The following is a 27,790-nucleotide window of genomic DNA, read 5'->3' on the forward strand; positions in this document are numbered from 1 at the left end:
CTAATCCTTATAATTCGAGCATATTGTATTGTCATTAACCGCTCAGTGGCTGGTAAATACAAATCCCTTCACCTTTCACCATGCAGTCGACAGATAATTGCTGGATTCTTCTCTTAGAAGGGGGCCCATGGGGAAAACAAGCAAACAGTCAGAGAGAGAACCAGCAGCACAGTTGGGCTTAACACCGGTAATGGTGGGGTTAGCTCTGAAAGGGCCTTGTCTTCTAGAGGTCTGCTATCCCTGACAGAGCAAACAAAATGGCTAATTAGACCTTTGCAACCCAAGGTGGTGAAACACTTAAAGGGCTACTTTCTCAGTTCAAGCTTTAAGTCTTTAAGGCCAGTCTCTGGTGGGTTGGGGCAATGCATGATGCTCTGATGCATGACTTCATTCATTAGTGGTAGGATACTCACATGGTTTGACTGTGGAACTGATCTCTTTCTGTTGCTAACACTTACTGTTGTCCTTAACTTCATCAGGCCAAAGGACCCCAGCAAAAATGTATTTTACCTACATGTCCAACCCCTCAAAATGTGTTTTACCATATTTTTTTGTTCAGGACAACCAGAGCTACAAGTATAACAAGCAACATGAGTTCTATTGACAAATGTCAATATAAAAATAAGGATCCGCCAGGTAAAACCCTGATAAAAATGAATTTATAAGAATGCTGTAAGTACAGCAATTCTTTACTCAGTAGGAAATTAATATCTAACTAGTCAGTGACAACGGTGTGGAGTTTGGAGTTTGTGACTGCAACTATGTGAGCTTATTACAGTATTTTAGACACTATATACCCTGAGATTTCCTATGATCTTCTATCTAGAATCATTTCTAACTACTGGCTTGTGAGCATCATCGCGTAAAATATGACATGTTCATGAGAGTCTCAATTTTTTAATAGATGGGTCATAATAGTTTGTAGCTCAAACCATTCTGACTTTACAGACATTTTTGTGAGAATAACCGCCCCCGGATCCCTTCGGGATCTGCCCTTGTCTCACAAACACCACTCTAACTCAGCCCCCACTTATCATACAGACTAATGGTATCAGTGGATGCAGAGGAACTATCCAATGGTTCCATACCCAATGGTACAACTCACAAGTCTGTAGCTCAAACACACAATGTTTAAAAGGGGTTAGAAGTCCAAAATGCTGTTTGGGGTTTCAGGCTGGGTTTCTGTAGAGCACTTTGTGACATCGGCTGATATAAAAAGGGCTTTATGAATAAATTTGATTGATAGTAGCCCATGTGCCTCACCCTAAGAATTGTCTATTTTCGCCTCTTAATTTTGCTTAATGTTCTGACATGGTGGTGCACATGTAGCCTATAACCTATTTTAGAGTAACGTAATCATCTAATATTGTAAGAGCTTTCATTGTCTGCTTATATTCCCCCCTTATTTATCCTACAGTTCTGACTTGGTGTACAGGGAAAACACTATTAGAACGGCCCATGTTCTAAATTCTGTCGCTGTACATTTCAAAAGTGCTGAACAAATAGTTACATTGACTATGTGCGTCCTAGCTTGCTCATTAATGTCTTAATCGAAATAACTGCTCGTCTTCCCCTTATGACATAGTTTGTACATCTCAATTGTCAGTAGAAACCACATTTGTTTAAGCAAGTCAGCCATATCAGCTATGTTTTTTTAAAAGGTAGTAAATGAGGCTGAATTAACTATTTCACTGCCAGACAAGGCTCCGCTGATAGCCAGGTGTAGCAGTGAAAGGTGTTGGGGCTGCTGTTGGGACTGCTTTATGTAGGCCCGAACAGTTTGTGGGCACCGTTTGTCACCGTTATAGTGCAATTAGTGTATTGTTCAGTGTTGTGTTGTGTAGTGGCTTTGCTGGCATACATCGCCCCAAAACATTTTTGTTTGCCCCACCAAGATTGACATCCTAAAATCACTACTGTAAAAGATTGTAGGATTTTAACATCTGGAAATCTTTACTATTGATTCCCTCATTAGGGCCAAGTTGAACCACTGGATGACGAAAAATATATGAATGATATAGGTTCATTAATACCTTAGAGTTCCAATTGAACTGCATTGTTGGTTAAGGGCTTGTAAGTAAGCATTTTACGCATGTTACAAATACAATTTGATTTGATGGTTTACAATGAACCTTTTCACAGAAATGTAAGTAAGAATTTAATAACAATCATTCTCTCTGGGTTTTTTGTTGTTGAGAAAAACACAAATGCAAAGTACAATATGTTTCAGGAGGACACCAATTGTTCTATGAGGTCCTATAGCAAGATTCCCAATTGATTTGAATGCTTCCTTTCATCAGTATTGTCAGTGCATCCTATTAATCCATGGTGCTAGAAACAGATGCATATGAGCCTGCAGCTACAGTACAAGACACATCAATGAGGTAAAACTGAAGATACTTGCAGATCTGTTAAAGTATGGTCAGGATTTTCTCCCAAAGCTTCAACATTCAAGTTTAAAGAAAGCTATGGTTTTTGAGTCATGAAATTATAACATTTAATACCTAATACTCAACCTAGTACACAAGGGGGGGAAATGGTTTAGATACATGGAAATAAAGTTGTAACACATTGATGTGTAGTTTACATAAGTCAATTTTAAAAATGCCAAATTGTTTAATTAGGAGCAATTGAAGATTTTCCTCTTTGTAAACATGTATATATTTGCATTTTATAAAAGGTTTTCCCTCTGTCTGTTAACAACAAATTACTAATCAACAAAGCCTTTTTGATTAAACTTGGATACCAACATATTCAACATTGACATTTGCATCCGGTGCAATTTGAATAAAATTATCTTGATAATCGGCTTGAAATTGTTTGCTGGCTTTCAATTGGACGACATTTTTAAAAAAAACGTCAAAATCGAGACATGTTGAAGTGTTACAAATGGGTTGATAAAGGCTCTCATATTCCCTCTGATGTGTTTCAGCCTCCTCCAGATAACATCAGAAACGGTTATTCATCTGATACCGTCTCAGTGAAACTGACTCCTGTAACTCAATATATGTTAATGTCACCCAGGCAAGGTTCACTTGTACTGATTATCTCTGTACCAGATCTTTGATTAAACTAGTGCACTGGCTGCTGCGGGTTTTCTGACTAACCTATTTTTCTCGTTCTATCTTTTTTCTTTAGATCTCAGACAGTGATAACTTCAATGAGGGTGCTACTCATTTTCCACTGTGTTTTTGATTTAGAACGATTCAGTCAAGCATTAAATCAGTGTTAAATACTGAAACACAGGAAGGCATCTATTTTTATGCATTGTGTTATAAAAATGGTGTTATTATACAGACAAACTCAACTGCAAGAACATTTCAGAGGAGTTGTCATGCTCATATTTTCACCGATTTTAGTGTTTGGAAATTAATGTGAAATAATGTCTCCATTCTCAAAAGTTTTATTTAACAATTTCATCCCAGCCCATTGCATATTAGTACATGAGATTCAGAATTAAATGGATTTTCAGACTGAAACTGTCTGAAACTGGAACACGCTGTCGTACACGTCGATCCAGAGCATCACAAAAATTCTCAATGGGTGTCATGTGTAGTGAGATTGCAGCACATGGAAGAGCTGGGACATTTTCAGCTTCCAGGAATTGTGTACAGATCCTTGCGACAGGGGTCATACGTTATCATTCTGAAACATGAGGTGATGGTGGTAGATGAATGGCACAACAATGGGCATCAGGATCTAATCACGGTATCTCTGTGCATTCAAATTGCCATCGATAAAATACAATTGTGTTCGTTGTCCGTAGCTTATACATGCCCATACCATAACCCCACCGCCACCATGGGGCACTCTGTTCAAAACGTTGAAATCAGCAAACCGCTCGCCCACACGACACCATACACGTGGTCTGCAGTTGTGAGGCCGGTTGTATGTACTGCCAAATTCTCTAAAACAACGTTGGAGGCGGCTTATAGTTGAGAAATGAACAACATCTCTGGTGGACATTCCTGCAGTCAGCATGCCAATTGCACGCTCCCTCAAAACTTGAGCCATCTGTGGCATTGTGTTTTGTGACAAAACTGCACATTTTAGAGTGGCCTTTTATTGTCCCCAGTACAAGTTGTCACTGTGTAATGATCATGCTGTTTAATCAGTTTATTGATATGCCACACCAGTCAGATGGAGGGATTATCTTGTTTTTGTAAGACGTGTTGACAAGCTGAATGTACCGAGCTGTCTGTTTAAACACCCAACACCCAATACCCCACGCCACCAGAGGTCTCTTCACAATCCCCAAGTCCAGAACAGACTATGGGACGTGCACAGTACTACATGGAGCCATGACTACATGGAACTCTATTCCACATCAGGTAACTGATGCAAGCAGTAGAATCAGATTTTAAAACTGGTAAAAATACACCTTATGGAACAGCGGGACTGTGAAGAGACGGACACAAGGGCTTGCACACACACTCTACAAACACGTACATTGTTATATTAATGTATGGTGGTGTTATACATTTTGTATTGTATATGCAGTGCATTCGGGAAACTACTCAGACCCTATATATGTTATGTATATAAACTCTGGATTGCTGATGCTATGTATTGGCCAATGAGAGGGTTTGAAGCCACCGGTCTGCCATATTGGCACTACCCAGAAGAAGCAGTCCTCCATAGGAATGAATGGAATTCTACAGTATTTCAATTAAATGTTTCAATGACAAAATTCCATGTATTAAAGTACTTTTTGTTGTAGTGGGGACAGTAACATTAGAACTTTCAAAAAAATTATATTTAAGTAAGATATTTTTATACATTTTGTCATTTTAAATGTGTATGTTTATCTCACATAATATAATGCAAAGATATGCATTAAGGTGTCTGTAATAGAATAATCGTGGCAAAAACAAATGTAGACATCAATAAATACATTTCTATAACTTCCCCAAACATTTTTTCACAAAGTACCAAGATTGAGGCACGGTTGCTTCAAAGCAGAGCCCCCTGTCAGTCATCTCTATATATAATCACTGGTTATAACAGGTATACATCAAAGTTAAGAATACTTTGTAAACCAATATTCACTAGTGTTTTAATGTTTTACCACCCTTTATCCAATTCCAATGTTGTATTGCATTTGCCAGCAGGCCATTCATGTTTAGCACAGCATTTAGTAATGCTTCTTTCCTTATTATTGATAACACCTCATAGAGAGAGAGAATCAGGGGGTGCCATCAGAGAAGTAGTTATTAACCCAGCATTGAATAATATGAGCATCCGCTGTTGTTTAAATTTCAACTCATTACCCCTTTTATTCAACAAACTACAGTGCATTCGGGAAGTATTCAGACCCCTTGACTTTTTCCACATTTTATTACATTACAGCCTTATTCTAAAATGGATTCTAAAATAAATCAATCTACACACAATACCTGTCACGCCCTGACCATAGAGAGCTTTTATTCTCTATGTTGGTTAGGTCGGGGTGTGATTAAGGGTGGGTTATCTAGGTGAATTATATTTCTATATTGGCCTAGTATGGTTCCCAATCAGAGGCAGCTCTTTATCGTTGTCTCTGATTGGGGATAATATTTAGGTAGCCATTTTCCCCATTGTGCTTTGTGGGATCTTGTCTAGGTATAGTTGCCTGCGAGCACTACTCTGAGCTTCACGTTTTGTTTATTCGCTTTATTGTTTTTGTTCTTTAAGTTTCTCTTCCAAATAAAGGATGGAAACATACCACGCTGCATCTTGGTCCAGTTATTATGACGAACGTGACAGAAGATCCCACGGTCCGGTTCCTCTGGCGACGACCCACGGTCCGGTTCCTCCGATGACGTGTCCACGAGCGGAGTGGGTACTTCGCCCCGCACCCGCCGCCGATGGTAGAGGCCCACCCGGACCCTCCCCTATTGAGTCAGGTTTTGCAGCCGGAGTCCGCACCTTTGGGGGGGGGGGGTACTGTCACACCCTGACCATAGAGAGCTTTTATTCTCTATGTTGGTTAGGTCAGGGTGTGATTAAGGGTGGGTTATCTAGGTGAATTATATATCTATGTTGGCCTAGTATGGTTCCCAATCAGAGGCAGCTGTTTATCGTTGTCTCTGATTAGGTAGCCATTTCCCCATTGTGCTTTGTGGGATCTTGTCTAGGTATAGTTGCCTGCGAGCACTACTCTGATCTTCACGTTTCGTTTATTCGCTTTTTTGTTCATTTGCAGCAGCTAATGGGGATCCCTAATAAATACAAATACAAATGCTCACTAACGGGAATGTAAACAAACTTGTGCACAAAATTTGAGAGAAATAAGCTTTTTGTGCATATGGAACATTCCTAGGATCTTTTATTTCAGCTCATGAAACATGGGACCAACACTTTACATGTTGCGTTTATATTTTTGTTCAGTGTAGTAACAATCTGGTTGGTTGGAAGTGATCAAGATATGTATTTGTAAAGCCTTCATTACAACCAGGATGTTGCAGGACAGCCTGGCCACCACTGGAGGGTACAACAGACAGAGCTACTATTGCCTATCTACAGCTCTCCTCAAGCCTTCTCGACCCACTCACTGACTCTTGTCTTGTCCATTGAAAGACGTGTCTTTCCCTGAACTACTGAGATGGAGTATAAGGACCCATGATGCCAGTGATGTCTTAAAGGTGTGTGTAGCTCCTGTCAATGTGCAGGGGTACGAGGTAGTTGAGGTAATTGAGGTTATGTACGTGCAGGTAGGGATAAAAGTGACTAGGCAATCAGGATAGATAATAAACAGAGTAGCAGCAGCGTATGTGAAGAGTGTGAAAGAGTGTGAAAGTACACTGCTCAAAAAAATAAAGGGAACACTTAAACAACACAATGTAACTCCAAGTCAATCACACTTCTGTGAAATCAAACTGTCCACTTAGGAAGCAACACTGATTGACAATAAATTTCACATGCTGTTGTGCAAATGGAATAGACAAAAGGTGGAAATTATAGGCAATTAGCAAGACACCCCCAATAAAGGAATGGTTCTGCAGGTGGTGACCACAGACCACTTCTCAGTTCCTATGCTTCCTGGCTGATGTTTTGGTCACTTTTGAATGCTGGCGGTGCTTTCACTCTAGTGGTAGCATGAGACGGAGTCTACAACCCACACAAGTGGCTCAGGTAGTGCAGTTCATCCAGGATGGCACATCAATGCGAGCTGTGGCAAAAAGGTTTGCTGTGTCTGTCAGCGTAGTGTCCAGAGCATGGAGGCGCTACCAGGAGACAGGCCAGTACATCAGGAGACGTGGAGGAGGCCGTAGGAGGGCAACAACCCAGCAGCAGGACCGCTACCTCCGCCTTTGTGCAAGGAGTAGCACTGCTAGAGCCCTGCAAAATGACCTCCAGCAGGCCACAAATGTGCATGTGTCTGCTCAAACGGTCAGAAACAGACTCCATGAGGGTGGTATGAGGGCCCGACGTCCACAGGTGGGGGTTGTGCTTACAGCCCAACACCGTGCAGGACGTTTGGCATTTGCCAGAGAACACCAATATTGGCAAATTCGCCACTGGCGCCCTGTGCTCTTCACAGATGAAAGCAGGTTCACACTGAGCACATGAGCACATGTGACAGACGTGACAGAGTCTGGAGACGCCGTGGAGAACGTTCTGCTGCCTGCAACATCCTCCAGCATGACCGGTTTGGCGGTGGGTCAGTCATGGTGTGGGGTGGCATTTCTTTGTGGGGCCACACAGCCCTCCATGTGCTCGCCAGAGGTAGCCTGACTGCCATTAGGTACCGAGATGAGATCCTCAGACCCCTTGTGAGACCATATGCTGACACATGCACATTTGTGGCCTGCTGGAGGTCATTTTGCAGGGCTCTGGCAGTGCTACTCCTTGCACAAAGGCGGAGGTAGCGGTCCTGCTGCTGGGTTGTTGCCCTCCTACGGCCTCCTCCACGTCTCCTGATGTACTGGCCTGTCTCCTGGTAGCACCTCCATGCTCTGGACACTATGCTGACAGACACAGCAAACCTTTTTGTCACAGCTCGCATTGATGTGCCATCCTGGATGAACTGCACTACCTGAGCCACTTGTGTGGGTTGTAGACTCCGTCTCATGCTACCACTACAGTGAAAGCACCGCCAGCATTCAAAAGTGACCAAAACATCAGCCAGGAAGCAAAGGAACTGAGAAGTGGTCTGTGGTCACCACCTGCAGAACCATTCCTTTATTGGGGGTGTCTTGCTAATTGCCTATAATTTCCACCTTTTGTCTATTCCATTTGCACAACAGCATGTGACATTTATTGTCAATCAGTGTTGCTTCCTAAGTGGACAGTTTGATTTCACAGAAGTGTGATTGACTTGGAGTTACATTGTGTTGTTTAAGTGTTCCCTTTATTTTTTTGAGCAGTGTATATCTGGGTGAGTGTGTGTGTGGCGGCAATATTCATGTGTGTGTGTGTGTGTGAGCTTATGTAGTATGTGTATTTAATAAGGGTCAAGGCAGCGGCTACTCTTCCTGGGGTCCAACAACATTATTAACTGTTCAGCAGTCTTACGGCTTGAGGGTAGAAGCTGTTCAGGAAACTTTTGGTCCCAGACTTGGCGCTCCGATACCGCTTGCCGTGTGGTAGCACAGAGAACAGTCTATGACTTGGGTGGCTGGAGTCTTTGAAATTCCATCTCTATTGTGAATTTCCCACAGTTGAATTGTTGTGACACTAGGACACTGCTCTCACAGTTTCAACTGAGTGACATGCTTTTGGTTTCGAGGGAGCCTCACTCATCCATCTGAATGAACCCATGACGATGGACAACAAATTCACATTCATGAACTATTCCAACAGCAAACTGACCTGATCTACAGTGTTTGTAGCAGACCTGGGTTCAAATACTATTTGAAATCTTTCAAATACTTTGAGTGTTTGTTCTAGCCTGCCTAGAGTGCCATATTGGCTGGGTTGTAAGACTATTTTGCTCCATTAAGCCAGGTAAGCTCAATCAAGCACAGATCAATCATTTTTTATTATTAAAAATGGTATTTGAACCCAGGTCTGGTCTGTAGAATGGCACAAAAGTGGCCTCTCTCCACCGAAAATAAATACAGACTTTAATCTACAATTCATAACTGTTCCAAATACTGCATTATTTATTACAATTCACTAATCCTACCCTGAAATCTGCAAATACCACGACCACAGTGCATGCCCTTAGGTTCCAAACAACCAACAAAAACAGACATATTTACAGACAAATTTTCTTCATTCAAAAAGAAAAAGCCCTGTAAATACACAAGTGACTCCAATAATGCAAGACTCTAGTGCTGGCATTAATTCAGAAGAACAGTACGCTTTGTAACATAATTAAAAGTGGTCCAGGGGTAGGGAATGCTGCAGGGTGCAATTACTCATAACTGCCAATGTGATAACATGAAAGTCAGGGGATCCCTGTATTGTTTAAATTCAAAAACATTTTAAATTAGCACCGCCCTATTCAGAAGGGTTGTAATGTTTCACGCACGTATGCACAGACACAATCACACACACACACACGCACACACACACACACACACACACACACACACACACACACACACACACACACACACACACACACACACACACACACACACGAATGCACGGATATCGTGCACACACATGCTCACATTAGCACACATACTCACCCTCCAAACACACACATAGTACATGCAAACACACATACATGCACACGCACACACAATACATACATCCATACACACACAGATACAGTCCACGCAAGCACACATCATTGTAGCTATTGCACAACAGTAGTATGTTGAGTTTCCAGTATAAACCCTGTGTGACCTTAAACCACTACATTACAAATGCTGTGTGCTGATTGAAGTCTTGTAGTATTAACCCACGTCTCCAGGGTCAGGTAAGCATATAGTGCCTTCAGAAGGTATTCATACCCCTTGACTTATTCCACATTTTGTTGTGTTACAGGCTGAATTCAAAATTGATTCAATTTATATTTTTTCTCAACCATCTACACGCAATACCGCTTAATAACAAAGTGAAAACATGTTTTTGAAGGTTTTGCAAATATATTGAAATTTAAATACAGGAGTATCTCATTTACATAAGTATGCAGGCCTAAGTATTCAAACCCGTGAGTCAATACTTTATAGAAGCACCTCTGGCAGCTGTGTGACTTTCTGGGTAAGTCTTTAAGAGCTTTCCACACCTGGATTGTGCAACATTTTCCCATTATTCTTTAAAAAAATCGTCAAGCTCTGTCATACATTTTCAGGTCTTGCTATAGATTTTCAAGAAGATTTAAGTCAAATCTATAACTTGGCGACATTCACTGTCTTCTTGGTAAGCAACTCCCGTGTCGATTTGGACTTGTGTTTTAGGTTATTTTCTTGCTGAATGGTGAATTCATCTCCCAGTGTCTGGTGGAAAGCAGACTGAACCAGGTTTTCCTCTAGGATTTTGCCTATGCTTAGCTCCATTACCTATCACAGCCATTCAACTCTGTAGCTGTTTTAAAGTCAACATTGGCTTCATGTTGAAATCGTTGAGCAGTTTCCTTCCTCTCCAGCAAATGAGTTAGGAAGGACATCAGTATATTTCTAGTGACTGGGTATACTGATACATCATCCAAAGTGTAATTAATAACTTCTGAAAGTATATTCAATGTCTGCTTTTTATTTAATTTTTACCCATCTACCAATAGGTGCCCTTCTTTGCGAGGAATTGGAAAACCTCCCTGTTCTTTGTGGTTGAATCTGTGTTTGAAATTCACTGCTCGACTGAGGGACCTTACAGATAATTGTATGTGTGGGTTACAGAGATGAGGTAGTCATTCAAAAATCATGTTAAAGACTATTATTGCACACAGAGATAGTCCATGCAACTTATTATGTGACTTGTTAAGCAGATTTTTACTCCTGAACTTATATAAGCTTGCCAGAACAAAGGGGTTGAATACTTATTGTCTCAAGACATTTCAGCTTTTCATTTTTAATTAATCTGTAAACATTTCAAAAAACATAATTCCACTTTGACATGATGGTGTATTGTGTGGAGGCCAATGACAAAACACAAATCTATATTCAATCCATTTGAAATTCAGACTGTAACACAACAAAAATATGGAAAAAGTATCTGTATCTTGCCTGAAGCCACCTCTGGAACACCTTATGTACCACACACATCAGAAATACCTCATCCGTTTCATGAAAGTAGAAATAAAATATGATGTATATTCTGTTTAGTACCGTACTGCTCCAATATCCATCTTCAACCAACCCTCCCCCCATCTCATATTTTTCTTAAAGGAAATTGCAGTTCTCCCACACGCATATAGATTCTGAGAATTAGGCCATGAGAGACTATATATACAACTCGTCTAGTCCGAAAATTTCCCATTTTGCTAATCCTATCCGGCTTTTATAAAACAGCCATTCTCAATAGTTTTGAATCCTATTTTTCATTGGTGGAGAGAATTTTAATGGCCCATTTGATTTGGAAGCCACAAACGAAAACAAGCCTGTCTGGGAAGGATATTGCATACAATTCATTTCTCATTGTTTGTATTAGACAGGGTCATTTAGGTTAATTGAGTCTTATTTCAAATTCCTGGCTGGGGGCCACGTGTGGAGCCTTTACTGTATATCAAATTTAATTAATATTAAAGGAGTAGGCAGCAGCGAGCATTGCCAGCCTAATGATGGGCAAACACGGTGTAAACAACAACAAAGCCTGGCCTGTTAAACTGCCGGAGCGCTATTAGCTGACGTAGCAGCTAATCGGACAGTCGCTGTCATCGACGTGTCTCCCTTTCGGTCACTGACAGACACGGAGTGGGGAATTATAGGAATATAGATAACCTCCCCAAACAAAGCATTAGGTTTTTTGACTGGTGGTGTATTAGCTAGCTAGGCATGTTTATGAAACAGTCCAAACGTCTCATAAAACTTCTAGCATAGTATGAACCCCATCGAGATAATCAACACATTATTCTGAAAATGTGTTCTACTGGTGGCATGTACAATATGTAATGATCAAAGTGAAAACAGACATTTTTTATTTATTTCATTTAACTAGGCAAGTCAGTTCCTATTTACAATGACGGACTCATTAGCCATTTGCTTTAATGTCGAGCCCTGTCAACACGTATGGGTATGAATTATTTGCATTAGCTCCATAACATGCAAACAAGAAACATAAGTGTAGGTAGTGGAGTTGAATTTGACTTCAGCTGAGAGGGATACATAATGCTTCATACATGTAGCAGCATCTCTGTAACAACATCTCTGTAACTGATGTTGCTACATGTATGCAGCAAACCTCCATTTAAAAGGTTGAAATGTGTCTTTCGCCGTAAGTGTTTGGATTACAAGTATTGAGTTGGAAAGAAAGTGGCACTTCACCGACTGTTGTGGGGATTGAGGAGTGTGCTGCAAGACAATGCTGATGATGGAGGTCTTGAGTTCCACATGCTAATTAAGTATGCAAATGAGATTTTATCAGCATAGGTCAAACAGCGCATTACATTTTTTCAAATCGCTCTCTGATGAGAAACCCTGAGTGTAGGTCAGGACAACATTTGATCTCTGACCTCTGTGGACATTTGCTCCCTCTCTGAAGCACTTCGTTGCAGTCCAGGGTCAAGTACATTTCAGTCAAGGGAGTTCACTGAGATAATGAATTGCTCCTTGATTAATCTCAACAAGGTCGCCAACCGTTCCTCTCAAGTGTCCTTTTCATGCAATTCGACCATAGGTCCTTGTGTGGCACACATGCTGCTATTTTACCAATGACCTGACATTACATTTCATGTAATGTAATCACCGTGAGGAAACCAGTGGTAGAAATACATCATTTGAGAAACTAATCAATGAGTTTGTAGGTCACTGGTGTCAGCTCTTGCGCAGCAAACATGGCCTCATCATGTCTTGAAGCTATGCTACTGGTACGTTTGGATATCGTACTGAAATCGGGATTCTCATCTATAACCTTTCGGATTGAAACCCTCGCAGCATCCATCTCCCAGACTGTCTGGATGAATGATCAGGCCAGTGATTGTCTGCCCTCCCGCCACGGCACAACAAATGTCAGGCGCACCACATAGATCTTCAACTCAGTCTCCAGCTCCGAGCCAGAACGAGCCTGAGCCCACAGTATATAAACGTTGTGATCAGAGCCAGAATTTTGCCAATTCCTCATAACCTCATCTGCAGATGGTACGTTGCCTTGAATCATACGCTACTAGGCCACGGCCAGAGTTCAATCTGTCGACAGTGAGCAAAGCAGTAGGGCGATATTGCTTTAGTAAAGTTGAAGAGAGTAAATCAACATTTAATTATCTGTCTGCCCACTAAAGCGGCAAGGACGTTATGGCAGGATGATGGAGTCGCCATAGGCTTACAGTATGTGTTAGGGAGGTGAAGTACAAATATTTGTGGTTCAGCTTGACCATGCTAAACAATGTAGACTATAAAATTATATTTTTGACCAGGACAGACATAGGGTGAGAAATGATTGAAAAGGTCTGGAGGAAGACACTGTGGGCCCTTTCTCAATTATTTTTGTTCTATATTCCTCACATCCTCTCTCCTTACCACCTCCTCAACATGCATTGGAAAATAAGTTCTGAGAGGAGGGATAGAGGAGACAAGGCCTTTATCAAGATGTATAGAACGACATAGAAGTAACACGGTCTAAATGTCTGTCCATGATGCAGTTTATTCATATATCCCTTAGAAACCAGGGTCCAGCGTCTGTCAACCCAAGACTTTAGCCGTTACGGGAAGAGATCCAAACCTCTTGACAAGGCTGCTTGGTGTTGAGTTACGTTCGCTACACTACATTGCCACAGTATGCAAATAAATTACCATATCAATCAGGCCAAACATACTTTTGAATTTGCAGCCCATAACTTTTACAAATATTTTAAACATATTTGTTTGAATCTCAATTTATTTTTCTTTAGGCCCAAACAATTTCCATTTACGGTCTGGAAAGTAGATTTTGTTGCATTTGATGAAACCAATCATAAGATTGTGTTTTAAACCACTTCACAACACCATTCAAAGCTTTGTCATCAAAGAAGTGGTTCATTTCAATAGGAGACGCTCGAAAAACCTGACACCCAATTCATAACCGTATTAGACTGTAGTCTTTCTGAAAGCCGGGTTCCTATTCACCTTTTGTTGTAGGGAGATGTTCGATCTCCAACATTATCTTCTGCCTGGTGGAGATGCCTTTTATAATCTTCTTAAAGAGAGAATGAAAATCAATGAGAACAAATGTTTCACATGATTCATTTTTTGCAGCTCAATAGCAGCACAGCAATTTATCAAAATAATTATGAACAATCTAACACTGTGGATTGCACATCTCGTCCTAGCCAATCCCAGGCCTTGGTTATAAGCAGCCACTGAAAGGCGCCTTGGGAGAAGCATTGATCGTGTCTTTCTATTCTGTTACCGTCACTCCCAAAAAAATGAGCTGATCAATCCAGTCAACTAAGTGCAACACTTGTCGATGTTTCTAGATTTACAGGGGGAACTTGGTGTTTTCTGAACCATTAGCTATGACTGACTCTCCAGACAAGTCATTGATCGCAAAAGTCTGCTAGCTTGTAAATGCGAAGGCAATCATTTCACAGGGACAGAAGCACACTCAAACTGTCGTCATATCTGAACGTGTGACTTAACAGCTGTCAGGTTGAATTATCTTTTAATTTACTGCTTGGCCGATGTGTAATGATTTTTGGTCATATAAGGTAGCCTATAAGGTAGTCATATAGGCTGCCCAGTAAGACCACAACAGTAGTGTTCATACAGATTCTGACCAAAACACCCACCCCTCTTTCACATATTAAAAAATACTTACATTATAACCAATGATGTATATAAACTCTGGATTGTTGATGCTATGTATTGGCCAATGAGAGGCTTTGAAGCCACCGGTCGGCCATATTGGCACTAACCAGAAAAAGCAGTCCTCCATAGGAATGAATGGAATTCTACAGTATTTAAATTAAATGTTTCAAGGACAAAATTCTATGTATTTAATTACTATTTGTTGTAGTGGGGACAGCAACATTAGAACTTTCAAAAAATGATACTTTAATTAAGGAACATTTTAAATGTTTATGTTTAGCTAACATAATATAATTTCTAAGTATGCGTTAAGGTGTCTGTAATAGATTAACAAATAAAAAATGCCAAAACAAATGTATACATTAATAAATGTAACTATAACTTCCAAAATATTTTTTACGAAGTGCTTCAAAACAGCTCTCTCTGTCAGTCATCTAGTGTATAAATAAATCATTGGTTATACCAGGTATACATCCAAGTGAAGACAACCAAATAAACTATCCCCAAAATGACTTTGTAAACCAATATTCACTAGTGTTTTAATGTTTCACCACCCTTATGTTTGCCAGCAGGCCATTCATGTTTCGAATTGAGTAATGCCCCTTTCCTTATTATGGATAATACCTCATAGAGAGAGAGAGAAAATCAGGGGGTGCCATCAGAGAAGTAGTTATTAACCCAGCATGGAATAATGTGAGCATCCGCTGTTGTTTAAATTTCCACTCATTACCCCTGTCATATTCAACAAACTATCTGACAATATTTATTTAGCTTTATATTCACCTCGTTGTGTTACAGAGAAGAACTTACAGTTGAAGTCGGAAGTTTACATACACTTTAGCCAAATACATTTAAACTCAGTTTCACAATTCCTGCCATTTAATCCTAGTAAAACTGCCATGTTTTAGATCAGTTAGGATCACCACTTTATTTTAAGAATGTGAAATGTCAGAATAATAGTAGAGAACATTATTTATTTCAGCTTTTATTTCTTTCATCACAATCCCAGTCGGTCAGAAGTTTACATACACTCAATTAGTATTTGGTAGCATTGCCTTTAAATTGTTTAACTTGGGTCAAATGTTTTGGGTAGCCTTCCACTTCCCACAATAAGATAGGTGAATTTTGGCCCATTCCTCCTGACAGAGCTGGTGTAACTGAGTCAGGTTTGTAGGCCTCCTTGCTCGCACACGCTTTTTCAGTTCTGCCCACACATTTTCTATAGGATTGAGGTCAGGGCTTTGTGATAGCCACTCCAATACCTTGACCCTGTTGTCCTTAAGCCATTTTGCCTCAACTTTGGAAGTATGCTTAGGGTCGTTGTCCATCTGGAAGACCCATTTGCGACCAAGCTTTAACTTCCTGACTATTGTCTGGAGATGTTGCTTCAATATATCCCCATAATTTTCCTCCCTCATGATGCCATCTATTTTGTGAAGTGCACCAGTCCCACCTGCAGCAACCCCCCCCCCCCCCCACCATAATATGATGCTGCCACCCCCGTGCTTCACGGTTGGGATGGTGTTCTTCGGCTTGCAAGCCTCCCCCTTTTTCCTCCAAACATAACGATGGTCATTATGGCCAAACAGTTCTATTTTTGTTTCATCAGACCAGAGGACATTTCTCCAAAAAGTACAATCTTTGTCCCCATGTGCAGTTGCAAACCGTAGTCTGGCTTTTTTATTGCAGTTTTGGAGCAGTGGCTTCTTCCTTAGATACTTTTGTACCTGTTTCCTCCAGCATCTTCACAAGGTCCTTTGCTGTTGTTCTGGGATTGATTTGCACTTTTCGTACCAAAGTACGCTCATCTCTAGGAGACAGAACGCGTCTCCTTCCTGAGCGGTATGACGGCTGCGTGGTCCCATGGTGTTTATATTTGCATACTTTTGTTTGTACAGATGCACGTGGTACCTTCAGGTGTTTGGAAATTGCTCCCAAGGATGAAGCAGACTTATGGAGGTCTACAATTTTTTTTGAGGCACTCAGAGGCACTGAGTGAAGGTAGGCCTTGAAATACATCCACAGGTACACCTCCATTTGACTCAAATGATTATCAGAAGCTTCTAAAGCCATGACATCTTTTTCTGGAAACTTCCAAGCTGTTAAAAGGCACAGGAAACTTCTGACCAACTGGAATTGTGATACAGTGAATTCTAAGTGAAATAATCTGTCTGTAAACAATTGTTGGAAAAATCACGTGTGTCATTGCACTAAGTAGATGTCCTAACCGACATGCCAAAACTATAGTTTGTTAACAAGAAATTTGCAGAGTGGTTGAAAAACGAGTTTTAATGACTCCAACCTAAGTCTATGTAAACTTCTGACTTCAACTGTAAATCTTGTCAGGAGAGGAGTGCTGCGTGACTGGGTGATTGTGATTGCAGACCTGGGTTCATATATTTGAAGTTGTCCAAGTACTTTGAGTGTTTGCTTTAGGGTGCCTGGAGTGCCAGGTGGGTGGGGTTTACTCTTTTGAGACTTTTATATTGGTTCCATTGCCACAGGCAAGCTCAATCAAGCTCAGCTCAAATATTTCACATGATTTCAAATAGTATTTGAACCCAGGTCTATCTATGCGATAGCTTGCGTGTGTCCCATAGCAGCCCATAGCTTCCCATAGCATTCCACCACATCTTGGGTGATGACACACCTGTCTGACCATTGATCATTGTCATCGATCAGATCCATTGATCAGTCTGGGTGATGGTGAGTACTGCCACAAGGCTCTCTATAGAGGGCACCCCCAGACCCCCAGAATGTCTTGTTCGCTGAAGCGGTGTACATTTTGTATTTGAAATAGCAGCAGCCAATTAATCTTGATAATGTGAGAGCAGGGCCACATACGTCACATTGATAGTCCTTTTAATGTGCCATGGGTCTGCTCCTCAAGACATGAATATGCAGTGGCAGAGACAGTTATAGTTATTTTAGCTCGCATGCCCTCTCATACAAGCAGTTTCCCCCCCCATTCAAAATAGGAATATAAAACCAATGGGCCAAGCCATTCTCCCATCAGTGCATTCATAAGCTCATTAAGACTAGATCGCCATTTCGCCATCTTCAGACTGAGTATCTTCAACAGAATCTTTTAAATCCCTTTATATTTCAATATATAAACCAAGTGCAGAGGTAGAGACTCAGTCTAGAGATACCAACATTTCACACTCAGCCTTTCCTTCATTAAAATATAAATTAAATTTATAACAAGGGTGTCACGTAGCTAGGAGTGGTGGGTGTGGAGTCAGGCGCAGAGAGCAGAGGTTTCGGAAAAAAACGTATTTATTTCGGTAAGTAAATGGTCACGTCAAAACAACAGGCGAAAATATTGACCGACCCAAAACAGGAGACCAAACAGTCCGAAAAATACAAAACATAACCATCCACAAACAAAACAGAGAACAAGCCCGCACAAAATCAGGCGGGCATAAAATGCTTAAATAGCCATGAAACAACCCCCAAACAAGAAACAGGTGAAACCAATACAGACATAACCAACAGAAAATGAAAAGGGAATCGGTGGCAGCTAGTAGACCGGTGACGAAGACCGCCGAGCACCGCCCGAACAGGAAGAGCCACCTTCAGTGGAAGTCGTGACAAAGGGACAAACTGATATAATAATGTACGTTTTCACTGAAATGCTTCATGGCAGTAAATAAGTACTGTGTATCACCGAGTAGATTAATACACGTGTGATGTGACTTGATACTTCCACACAGTCACTACTGTACCTACAGTAGAGAGGAAGTGGCGGAGAGAGGGGGTGTGTACTGCAGGTGGTGGCACTGTCACGGCCGTTAACCTCTAATTCCTCCCAAACCCGGAGCACCCCATCAGTAAAAAAGCTGACTAGCATAGCCTAGCATAGCGTCACAAGTAAATACTAGCATCTAAATATCATTAAATCACAAGTCCAAGACACCAGATGAAAGATACACATCTTGTGAATCCAGCCATCATTTCTGATTTTTAAAATGTTTTACAGGGAAGACACAATATGTAAATCTATTAGCTAACCACGTTAGCAAAAGACACCACTTTCTTACTCCACCATTTTTTTACTCCATCAGTAGCTATCACAAATTCGACCAAATAAAGATATAAATAGCCACCAAGAAACAACTTCATCAGATGACAGTCTGATAACATATTTATTGTATAGCATATGTTTTGTTAGAAAAATTTGCATATTTCAGGTATAAATCATAGTTTACCATTGCAGCCACCATCACAACTCTCACCAAAGCAACTAGAATAACTACAGAGACCATCGTGTATTACCTAATTACTCATCATAAAACATTTCTTAAAAATACACAGCGTACAGCAAATGAAAGACACAGATCTTGTGAATCCAGACAATATTTCAGATTTTCTAAGTGTTTTACAGCGAAAACACAATATAGCGTTATATTAGCTTACCACAATAGCAAACATCACAACAGCATTGATTCAAGCCAAAAATAGTGATAACGTATAAACCACCAAAATATAAATTTTTTCACTAACCTTCTCAGAATTCTTCAGATGACAGTCCTATAACATCATATTACACAATGCATATAGAGTTTGTTCGAAAATGTGCATATTTAGCGGCACAAATCGTGGTTATACAATGAGAAAAGTTGCCAAGCTGCCCAGAAAATGTCGGGAGAAATCTTTGGAGAGGCACCTATTCTAATCAATAAATAATCATAAACTTGACTAAAAAATACAGGTTGGACAGCAAATGAAAGACAAATTAGTTCTTAATGCAATCGCTGTGTTAGATTTTTAAAATTAACGTTACTGCGCAATACAGCGTGCGCTAAAGCGAGACCGCACCAAAACTCATGGCGGAATTATTATTTGACATTTGTCAACATAAGTACGAATTAACAGCATAAAGACTGCTTACTATTTGCTGAGCTTCCATCAGAATCTTGGGCAAGGTGTCCTTTCTCCAGAACAATCGTCTTTTGGTTGAAAGATGTCCTCTTGTCCTGTCGAAATAGCCGCTAACGTTAGCTATGTGCCGGAAAGGTGTCCAACTGGTGATAGCGCGTCACAAAGAAATCCCAGAAAATCGCAATAAACTGCTATAAGTCGGTTTAAATTAACTACCTTATGATGTCTTTAACAACTATAACGAATAAAAACATGACCGGAGATATAGAACTGCTAAAACGAAAGCTTTGCAGGACGCCATTGTGATGTCCCTGCTGCGCCAGGAGCCCCGTTGAAAAGAACGGTACTTCCGTTCCACGGTCTTATATAGGGCCCCAGATGGTGCAATCCACTCCATTCAAATTCTCACCGCTTACTGACATCTAGAGGAAGGCGTATGCAGTGCATGTAGCCCCATAGCTTACATGGGGACTTATAAACTGATCCCAGAACAGGGACCTCGATTTCAGAAATCTCACTTCCTGACAGGAAATGTGCTGCAGAATGAGTTCTGTTTCACTCAGAGAAATAATTCAAACAGTTTTAGAAACTAGAGAGTGTTTTCTATCCAATAGTAATAATAATATGCATATTGTACGAGCAAGAATTGAGTACGAGGCAGTTTAATTTGGGAACGAATTTTTACAAAGTCGAAATGGCGCCCCCCTAGTGTCAAGAGGTTAAAAGATGTGGACCAAGGTGCAGCGTGGTGAGCGTACATTTTCTCTTTATTAGAAACGACGCCGACAAAACAATAAACAATACAAAACAAACCGTGAAGCTTAAGGCTGTGCCACAAACAAAGTCAACTTCCCACCAAGACAGGTGGAAAAAAGGGCTACCTAAGTCTGGCTCTCAGAGACAACGATAGACAGCAGCCTCTGATTGAGAACCACACCCGGCCAAACACAAAGAAATAGAAAACATAGAAATAAAGAAATTAGAATGCCCACCCTAGTCACACCCTGGCCTAACCAAAATAGAGTATAAAAGCCTCTCTATGGTAAGGGCGTGACAGTGTCGTCCCCCCCCCCCCCCAAAGGTGCGGACTCCGGCCGCAAAACCCGACTCTAAAGGGGAGGGTCCGGGTGGGCTTCCTTTACGGCGGCGGCTCTGGTGCGGGACGTAGACCCCCCTCCGCCTCTGGCTCCCACCACTTTGGTGGCAGCTCTGGTACGGGGACCCTCGCCGAGAGCACCGTAGCGGGCCCCGGACTGGGGACCCTCGTTGCGGGCCCCGGACTGGGCACCCTCGTTGCGGGCCCCGGACTGGGCACCCTCGTTGCGGGCCCCGAACTGGGCACCCTCGTTGCGGGCCCCGGACTGGGCACCCTCGTTGCGGGCCCCGGACTGGGAACCCTCGTTGCGGGCCCCGGACTGGGCACCCTCGTTGCGGGCCCCGGACTGGGCACCCTCGTTGCGGGCCCCGGACTGGACACCCTCGTTACGGGCCCCGGACTGGGCACCCTCGTTGCGGGCCCCGGACTGGGCACCCTCGTTGCGGGCCCCGGACTGGGAACCCTCGTTGCGGGCCCCGGACTGGGAACCCTCGTTGCGGGCCCCGGACTGGGAACCCTCGTTGCGGGCCCCGGACTGGGAACCCTCGTTGCGGGCCCCGGACTGGGAACCCTCGTTGCGGGCCCCGGACTGGAGGCCGTCGCTGGAGGCTCCGGACTGGAGGCCGTCGCTGGAGGCTCCGGACTGGAGAATGTCGCTGGAGGCTCCGGACTGGAGAACGTCGCTGGAGGCTCCGGACTGGAGAACGTCGCTGGAGGCTCCGGACTGGAGACCTTCGCTGGAGGCTCCGGAATGGAGGCCTTCGTTCCATGACTCCTCATGGGAGGCTTCTTGCCATGGATCATCACTGGAGGCTTCGTGCCATGGATCATCACTGGAGGCTTCGTGCCATGGATCATCACTGGAGGCTTCGTGCCATGGATCATCACTGGAAGCTTCTTGCCATGGATGATCACTGGAGGCTTCGTGCCATGGATCATCACTGGAGGCTTCGTGCCATGGATCATCACTGGAGGCTTCGTGCCATGGATCATCACTGGAGGCTTCGTGCCATGGATCATCACTGGAGGCTTCTTGCCCTGGATCATCACTGGAGGCTTCGTGCCATGGATCATCACTGGAGGCTTCTTGCCATGGATCATCACTGGAGGCTTCGTTCCATGGATCATCACTGGAGGCTTCGTTCCATGGATCATCACTGGAGGCTTCTTGCCATGGATCATCCCTGGAGACTTCGTGCCATGGATCATCACTGGAGGCTTCTTGCCATGGATCATCACTGGAGGCTTCGTGCCATGGATCATCACTGGAGGCTTCCTGCCATGGATCATCACTGGAGGCTTCGTGCCATGGATCATCACTGGAGGAAGGAGACGTATGGGCAGTCTGGTACGTTGAGCTGCCACAGGGCTCACCAGGCTGGGAAGACACACAGGAGGATTAATTATAGGCGCAGGCACAGGACTCACCAGGCTGGAGAGACATACAGGAGGCCCTGTCCTAGGCAGAGGCACCGGATACACTGGGCCGTGGAGGCGCACTGGAGGTCTCGAGCTAGGAGCCTGCACAACCCGTTCTGGCTGGATGGTTACTTTTGCCCTGCAGATGCGTGGCGCAGGCACAGGACACACTGGGCTGTGCAGACGCATCGGAGACACAGTGCGCAGAGCCGGCGCAGGATATCCTGGGCCGTAGAAACGTACTGGCGGCCAGATGCGCTGAGTCGGCATCCTCCGACCTGGCTGGATGCCCACTCTAGCCCGGCCGATTCGGGGAGCTGAAAGGTAGCGCACCGGGCTGTGCACGCGCACTGGAGACACCAACACAGTGCCTTACCAGTACTGCGCTCGCCACGGTAAGCACGATGTGGACCAAGGTGCAGCGTAGTGAGCGTACATTTTCTCTTTGTTAGAAACGACGCCGACAAAACAATAAACAATACAAAACAAACCGTGAAGCTTAGGGCTGTGCCACAAACAAAGTCAACTTCCCACCAAGACAGGTGGAAAAAAGGGATACCTAAGTATGGTTCTCAATCAGAGACAATGATAGACAGCTGCCTCTGATTGAGAACCACACCCGACCAAACACAAAGAAATAGAAAACATAGAAATAAAGAAACTAGAATGCCCACCCTAGTCACACCCTGGCCTAACCAAAATAGAGAATAAAAGCCTCTCTATGGCCAGGGCGTGACAGACACACTCTCTATGTGATTACAATCATGTTTCACCCACCGTCTTGCGACTGACGGCTCCATATAAAGCATGACAAATTGACAGACAGAAAGGCACTAAGCAGTTACGTGAGTTTAATGTACTCATTGACACAGACAGAGCTCTCCAAATAACCGTGATGAGCAGTCTGCTTTGTCAATGGCCCACGCCCCACTGCCAGACTATTATTTTCCAACATGTAAATACACAATTCAACCCGTTCAATCGTTTCCTGCTACATTTGTTCACAGGCTTTGTTTTGTCTTTCACCATGTTGATTAGGCCTGAAAGGAGTGAGGACATGGCTGCACTTTTTACCTTAGAGACAACTTGACATTAGAGCAGCCTATTCTTTCCAAATGATTCAGTGGGGTGGGTAGACTATACACTGTTAGATTAAAAGGGGAGACTTTTGTAGTGTGTGTCATTGCAATTGTTTTGGTAGAATTGGCAGAATATGCATTTGAAGCAATGCACCATTGATTATTTTTGACAAACAAGATATTTATAATGAACAGTTTTTTTTTAGGGAGCATTAATCTAACCAAAAGTGCACCATCAACACATAGATGTAAAATAAATAGAAATAAGTAATAATTGAACATTTTGTAATCTGGTGGTATAATCTCATGTGTCAAATGTTTCATGGAGATATTGTGATGTATGCCTAATGATTCAAGTGCCTCTAGTGGCACTATTGAATAAGGCTGGTGGCGCTCGCTCCCACAACCCAAGCTTTGCTCAGTATCAAAAAACACCATCACCAGTGAATCTGTCCAACCACGCACAGGTTGCGAGTTGAACAAGCATTCCGTAAAAAAAAAGCCATTCTGGTCGTGCACGGATTTTTTGTTATTGATTTTTCTAAAACTTGAAGCGCAATAGGTTATTCCTTCACTGCGCTATGAGAAAAACAGACAGCAACGACTTCTGCATTATGAAGAAGCTTTTCTTAAATCTTTCGAATAATTTTTCTAGATGAACATTAATTGCAATTTAGACAACAATCAGCATGATAATAACTGCAATTTGGCTATATCTACATTTTTGAAAATTTTTATCTTTCAAATCAGCACTGATATTTTATATATTTGAAATGTGTTATGAGCTTGCATGAATTCTGAAGAAACGTATTAAGAAAGGTTTTCAAGGCTTCTTGTGGCTAACACCGGTCAGAGCATCGTTGGAGGCGACCAAAAGTACCGCAGGCGCAGTCCCCTTCCGCATTTGTACGGGAATCCAGCCCGGTTGTTCTCGAGCCAGCAGACAAATAGCATCAACGGTAGGAGGGGAAGGGATACAGACTCGTGCAAGGCTAATTGTAGCAGCCAGCATTCGCAGGTGTAACACTGATCCGCCTGTGTGTGGAACTGGGGTATAATTTCGACAAGCCGTTCAAAGCCTTGAGAGTGAAAAAACTGGGAGAATGTTGCACCAAGTACAATGAGAGCCCATTTGTCGCAGACACACAAATCCACATATGACTCTGTCGAATTCAAATTTGATGAGCAACACTGAAGCGACTTTGGAATCTTAAAAAGTGGATCACACGACTTTACAATCATGCGAAACACTTGGTTGTCTGCCCGGAGTTCGATTTTGGAATACTGGACATCGGCCATTCTATGTCTCTTTTGGATTCAGTACTCTTGTGGGATGCCTCATGTCATTCGAATAGGTAAGTGTCATTAATTGTCTATTTATGTGTAATATGGACCGGTTATAGGTAAAGAATCAGTATCGTTCTTGGGAGTGGAAATCCTATCTATTTAGGAAAGTGAGTGTCTCTATCTGCTTGCGCATTATCTGTGGTTTTTGGAGTAAGGGTCTTGCCCGTCATCTATAAAATATTTATATATATTTTACGCTCTTTTCAAATGTATGCTATCAGATGATTGTGTGCATCTAAAACAATATTGCAGAGACTATAGCCCACAGTAGTTTATACGACAGTGATACACTGGATTAAATGCTGTGCAACTATTGTGACTTCGTGTCAGGAGGCGTCGATTCAACCACATTGTAGCCGACATGTGTAAAAATGACCCCTACCCATGCTTGTTTGTTTTTCAACGCCATTATTTTCTGATAGTCTATTATATGTTCCCTGTGTGGTTATCATGTGGCAATCGATATTGTTGATGCGTTATAAATACATCCTACATCAACACACATGATTCGTCTTCATCTCACGTCAGTTGTTCATTTTGGAGAAGGTCGACATGCTTACAAATGTTTGAAAAAGTAGATAAAGTTTGCATAGCAATACAATATAAATATGCACAACCCAAACATCTTATTGTACATAAGAGAGGGCAAATAAGGAACAACAACGTATATTAAGGGGCCCCGTGTACTGAGATGGCACAGGTGTCGCCTGTCTTGGACAGCCGCATGACGCGAAGCCCTATGGAGTGAAGGAAGTTTGTAAGCAACTCCTGCGTTGATCTCTAGTGGCTTTTTTTTCACAATCTTTCCCCCTTGCCTTACGGTTAATGTGATGATACAAGTGAGCACGTGATGCTGCCGCTGTCTTTTGGAATCACTCCAAGTAAAACAATGTGAGAATTCTCATTCTGAGCGCGGCGATACGATGAAACGTTTTGTGCCGGGAGGAGAGAGGGACAGAATGAAGATCAATACGTTTTTGTCCCAATGCAAATCGCTTTTGACAAGTGGCTCGGTGCCATGCAGGACAATTACTCAAAATGGTATTAGTCGACATTAACGTAGCTTTACAAGGCTCAATTTAAATGATGGAGAGAGATATGATAGGGTCCTGGACAAATGTGAATATTTTGTTTTAACACATACCCTAACCAGTCATTATGTAAAATAGTGAACAAACATGGGGTATAATCTATTTTGCCCAAATCCAGTCCATTTGTTTTTAAAGAACAGGCAGGCCTATGTCTTAAAGTAAAATATATGTTATTACATGGTTATTAGGCTACACCATAATCTCGTTTTTAACCTGTCAACAAATAACCACTAAGACAGTCATATAGGCCACACATTCTATATAATCAAATATTTGGATAAATAAATGTTGATTTCTGGTAGTTGAAATGAGTAGCCTATATATGTATATTTTCCTATACAAATTATTAGAAAAATATTGAGAGCAAGCCAAACCATGATTCCTCACTAGAAAACTATGCTATTGTATTGAGTATTACAGATGTGGTTTGTCATCGTTTATTCTGTCCGGTCATGTCTTGATGATTGACTGCAGCATTGTGAACAGCTACGACATTGTCGTGGAGAGTTGTGATTTCTTAGATGCCGCGCAGAGTCTGCTTTGTTTTAGTGATGCAAGTTGAAGAATTTTGTCAAAATATAACCTTTTTTTTCTCTATTACCGCAGCACATTCAATGGAGTCTGAAAATAGCCTGTGACAGGTCTTGTTGTTGAAATGCCACCGTCTGAGACAAATTTACCTTGAAATGTGCTACAAGCTGCATTATTGCAATTTTTTTGTGAATATTATTTGGATTTTTCTTCTAGTGCAGGTGCAGTTCTTTCTGTATCCGTGAGTTAGGCTTTTGACAAAAGGCAGATGAGAAGGATGTGCCAAGAAAATGTGCTGAATTTGAGTTGATGTCCACATCAACAAAAACATACAAATGCTTTAGAACAGAAAAAATGAAATGCCTGAAAACGTGTCTACATGTACAGTCTGAATGTGTGTGAGAGTGTGTGTGTGTGGGTTGTGTCTACTGTACTTCTTAGGCATATGTTATACAGTAATAATATGGTGACATCTATGTCAATAACACTGTCTCTGTAAACCTTCATTTTTAAGTTCATTTCTGAGTGCCTTTTAATGAGTTTGTATGCCTGTCTGCACGTAATCTACTGTATGTTTGTTTATGGGCATCATCGCATGCTCATGTACGGTACATGTGATACCCTAGACTATATGTGCGTAAGGGGTGTCAATTGGCAGTCGCCATAACCTAGCTCAACATCAACAATTAAAAATAGGCTACTAAGATCACTCCAACCCTGAAATCATTCCAACCCTTAAAAGCCAAATGCAGTTTAGTGATATTAGCGGGTTGTCTTTAGGACCATGTGGTAGCCTGGCTGGCTGGAGTTATGGAGAGCGCATCAATGCAGCTGCATGGGAACAGCGCGTAAAGATGTCTGTACTAGATGGCTTTGGCTAGGTCACTGCTGTTTGATTTGACATGAAACTAAACTAGAGTTTTAATCCCGGTGCGTAGCAGTGAATTCTTGTATAACTTGTTTGTAGAGTTTTAAGTCCCCTATTGACTGAGGTGAGTGAAACTACAGCAACACGGTGATAATGGCTGGAGTCAATTTAGCTTGCCATACCCTAGGTTTAGTTGAAACGACTCCGCTGTGTGCATGTACATTATGTGTGACGTTAAGAGAGTGTATCCGGGTCAAAGCCATTTATCAACAGACCACCAGAGGGCCCTGTTGTAGTTCATGGTCGCCGGCCAGCGTTGAACAATACGTTACAATACCATACAAGCAAGCAACATTCACTGGAAGTGGGTGGTGGTGGCGGGCCTGTGGCGTGGGGTGTTCTGTCTGTGCAGTGTCTGCTCTTCGTTAGGAAGCCTAAGCAGTTCTCTCCATGTACACCATCTGTGTAATGGTGGGTATCCAAGGTGGAGTTGTTTCCATTGATTTGAGTGTTTTTACAGTGCATCGCTCCATACTGAGGGCCAGATGGTCAATCGCACTCCTTCTGCAGGCCTGTAAACGTCTGAGGGAATCAAAGAGAAAATACTCTTTCTACTATATCTAGGCCTATTTTTTTCCTCCTAACCTTCAGCGTCCTCCCTC

The 27,790-nt window shown here is 42.3% G+C and overlaps 1 protein-coding gene across 1 annotated transcript in view; it reads left to right on the forward strand.

Annotated features, from left to right (window-relative positions):
• The first annotated feature begins 24,531 nt into the window (after positions 1–24,531).
• LOC120047127 (glutamate receptor ionotropic, kainate 3-like) overlaps positions 24,532–27,790 on the forward strand; it is a 115,632-nt gene continuing 112,373 nt past the window's right edge. Inside the window, exon 1 of the mRNA XM_038992665.1 lies at positions 24,532–24,646. Within this exon, the coding sequence (XP_038848593.1) occupies positions 24,532–24,646 (115 nt within the window). The remainder of the gene's footprint in view (positions 24,647–27,790) is intronic.

The sequence above is a fragment of the Salvelinus namaycush genome, chromosome 5, assembly GCF_016432855.1.
Source record: "Salvelinus namaycush isolate Seneca chromosome 5, SaNama_1.0, whole genome shotgun sequence".
Lineage (NCBI taxonomy): Eukaryota > Metazoa > Chordata > Actinopteri > Salmoniformes > Salmonidae > Salvelinus > Salvelinus namaycush.